At 50.0% G+C, this 3278-nt stretch overlaps 1 protein-coding gene across 1 annotated transcript; it reads right to left on the reverse strand.

The window, feature by feature from the left end:
- Nucleotides 1-208: 208 nt before the first annotated feature.
- LOC118504301 lies at nt 209-1399 on the reverse strand. Its single transcript, XM_036038643.1, has 2 exons — nt 1228-1399; nt 209-879 (listed from the first exon to the last, which is right to left on the reverse strand). The coding sequence occupies exons 1-2, from the start codon at nt 1397-1399 to the stop codon at nt 209-211; spliced, it is 843 nt and encodes a 280-aa protein (XP_035894536.1).
- Nucleotides 1400-3278: the final 1879 nt, after the last annotated feature.

A 3278-nucleotide genomic window follows, 5' to 3' on the forward strand; every position in this document is an offset into this window, starting at 1 on the left:
TACCACGGATGTCGTTGTCCAGTCCCGCGCCTTGTATGATACCCTCCACGGCTATATTGAACAGTAGACAGGAGAGTCCGTCCGCTTGCCTCACACCCCTGTGAGTTTCGAACGACTCCGACAACATGTTCGATACTCTCACTCTGCACTGCACCCCTTTCATGGTGACCCTAAACAGCCTGATCAACTTTCCAGGAAAGTGGTGCCGCTACATGATGTTCCATAGCTCATTCCTATCTATGGTATCGTAGGCCGCTTTGAAGTCGATGAAGAGGTGGTGCGTAGGGATCTGGCGCTCTCGGCACTTCTGGAGGATCCGCCGAAGAGTAAAGATTTGGTCGGTGGTGGATTTACCGCCAACAAACCCAGCTTTGTAGCTTCCGACGAAATCCATAGCAAAGGGGGCAAGTCTGCAGAACAAGATCTGGGACAGGATCTTATAGGCGGTATTGAGGACTGAAATAGCACGATAGCTCGAGCATTCCAATTTGTCGCCCTTTTTGTAGATTGGGTGAATGACGCCCAGCTTCCACTGTTCCGGTAATTCTTCCTGTTCCCAGATTCTCGTGATCAGCTGGTGCATTTCGACGGTAAGCCTCTCGGGCCCCATCTTGAAGAGCTCGGCCGCCAGCCCATCACTAACAGCAACCTTGTTGCTTTTAACCTGCTCGATGGCGTTGGCAATCTCATCCAGAGATGGCGGAGGCACTTCGTCTCCTGCACTATTGCTGTCACTGATGTTGTTGCTGTGTTGTTGCTGCTGTTGGCTTGTTCTGCTACTTGTACCAACCTCTCCTGTCTCTGCTCCCTTCAGGTACACTTCGAAGTAGCACTTCCACCGTTCGATCACCTTTCGCTCGTCTGTCAGGAGATTTCCGTCTGCGTCCCGGCACATCGCGGTTTTAGGAGCAAATCCACTCCGTGCCTCTTTCAATCTCCTGTAAAACGAGCGGATGTTCCCATACTGAGAGAGTTGCTCCAGCAGCTGTTCATCTGGTTCTTCGAAGCGGCGCTTCTTTTCCTGGAAGAGCAGGGTCTGCTGTCTCCTCGGTCGTTTTTAGTTTTCCACGTTCTGACGGGTTTCATGCTGTAGCATGAGGGCGCGTGCTGCATTCTTCTCGGATTATGCACGAGTGCATTCTTCGTCGAACCATTCCTTCCGTTGTCTGCGTGGTAAGTGGCCAATTTTCATTACGTCTGCGGTGCTGATGGCTCGTTCCACCTTACGCCAGTGGTCTCCGAGGAGCATTGCGGTGTTGTCGTCCGTAAGCGCTTCTCCGAGCGCTGCCGCATACCCCTCCGCCACATCAGCACGTTTCAGCCGATCCAGATTGAGCCTTGGGGTAGGCTTGCTCCGTTGGTTGTTGACCACGGAGAGTTTCTGGCGCAGCTTTACCATTACCTGGAAATGGCCCGAGTCGACGATTGCGCCTCTGTATGTTTTAACGTCGATAATATCCGAGAAGTGACTTCCGTCCATTAGAACGTAGTCGATTTGGGAATAGATTTGTATTGGTGATCTCCAGGTATAGCTGAACCGAGGTGTGTTCTGGAAAAAGGTGCTGCGAATGCTCATGTGCTTGGAGGAGGCAAAATTGATAAGTCAGAGGCCATTGTCGTTTGTCAGCTGGTGGGCGCTGAAGCTTCCTATCGTCGGTTTGAATGCCTCCTCCCGTCGGACCTTAGCATTAAAGTCCCCGATGACAATTTTGACGTCGTGTTGTAGGCAACGGTCATACTCCCTCTCCAGCTGCGCAAAGAAGAGCTCCTTCTCGTTATCGGTGCTCTTAAGGAGCGGACTGTGCACATTTATGATGCTCAGGTTGAAGAACCTGCCACGAATACTAAACATTCGTTCGTTGACTGGCCACCATCCAATCACTCGCTGTTGCATAGCACCTAGCACCATGAATGCGGTACCAAGCTCATGCGTTTCTCCACCAATTTGGTAGACTGTGCAGTTGCCAATGAAGCTACTATCTCGAAGCCGCGGTCTGGATCTCATCTTACAGGATTCGGGTGCTTCTGTCAGATGTAAGGGATCTGCAATTCCAGGTTCCGAGCCCGCAATTGTAAGTCTTTTTTCCATGCAGAACAGACGCTGGCCATCCCCCCTCCCCCGCTCAATTTAGCCATATGACCCATCCTTCCAAGGGGTTGGGTTTCCTCGTGTACCCAAGCTCGGATTATTGGAGAAATATGTTGCCGTTCTGTACGCCGTTCACGTATTGAGTCGGAGTAGGTTATGGAGATCCTATTTTATCCTTCAAAAGGCGTCGGACCATACCCGTATCAGTGCGGTATTGCTACAAACACTGACAACAGAACTATCAACGCCATCACTCCATCTCAATTTGGGCCTACCACGCCTCATCTGTCCGTGTGGACGGCCTAGAAGGACTTTACGGGCTGGGTCGTCCGGTGTCATTCTCATGACGTGGCGACTCGTGGAGCCTGGCGAGTCTAATGCGCTGCACGATAGTGAGATCATCGTACAGCTCGTAGAGCTCGTCATTGTAGCGGCTCCTCCATTGTCCTTCCACACATACGGGGCAAAAATCCTTTTGAGCATCTTCCTCTCGAAAGCGGCTAAGAGGGCTTCGTCAGTTTTGGACAGAGTCCATGTCTCAGAGGCGTATGTGAGTACTGGGACAGTAAATGTTCTGTACAGTCCCAGCTTCGTCCGTCGCGACAGATATTTAGAGTGGAGAAGTTTCCTCAGGCTGTAGTATGACTGGTTGGCAGCCAGCAGCCAGGCAGGTGCTGACTTTCTACCCTAGATAAGTGAAGTTTTGGACGACTTCGAAGGTGTGGTCACCTATCTGTACATCACCCCTACGTCCCAAGCACCACAAATTGAGAAAAGAAGTCGTTTAAGCAATTTGTGGCGTTTTGGTTATGCATGGCGTAAAGTTCACGGTCAACGTACCCAAATAGCCAAAAATAATGAAAACGAACTATCGTGCTGCTTGGGGGCTGCTTAAAGAAAAAACGTACCACCGCCGAACTTTGAGGCAAGTTAAAAAGACCGTGGAACTTGATGGAACTATAAAGCTTTTCTACCTTCACTTGGAACTCGATGGAACTATGAGGCTTATTGCCAAACGACGAATAGTCTTCACTAAGCGGCTTGTTAAGAAGCATACGGTACTTCATGGAACTCTTTGCCCATTTAAGAGTGAAAGATGGTCCTTCAAGTTGTTTGTTTACAGGATTATGTCAATAGGAAATTGCTGTCGGCCATTAAGCGTCATTAGAAAAAAAAATTTTTGGGAAAG

Source organism: Anopheles stephensi, chromosome X (assembly GCF_013141755.1).
Source record: "Anopheles stephensi strain Indian chromosome X, UCI_ANSTEP_V1.0, whole genome shotgun sequence".
In the NCBI taxonomy this organism is placed as follows: domain Eukaryota; kingdom Metazoa; phylum Arthropoda; class Insecta; order Diptera; family Culicidae; genus Anopheles; species Anopheles stephensi.

Coding starts and splice junctions, on each gene's coding strand:
- LOC118504301 (XM_036038643.1), bottom strand. CDS start 1,399: ATGGTAAAGCTGCGCCAGAAACTCTCCGTGGTCAACAACCAACGGAGC. Junction 880..1,227: donor GCTCCTCGGAGACCACTGGC/GTAAGGTGGAAC, acceptor GCCGGGACGCAG/ACGGAAATCTCCTGACAGAC.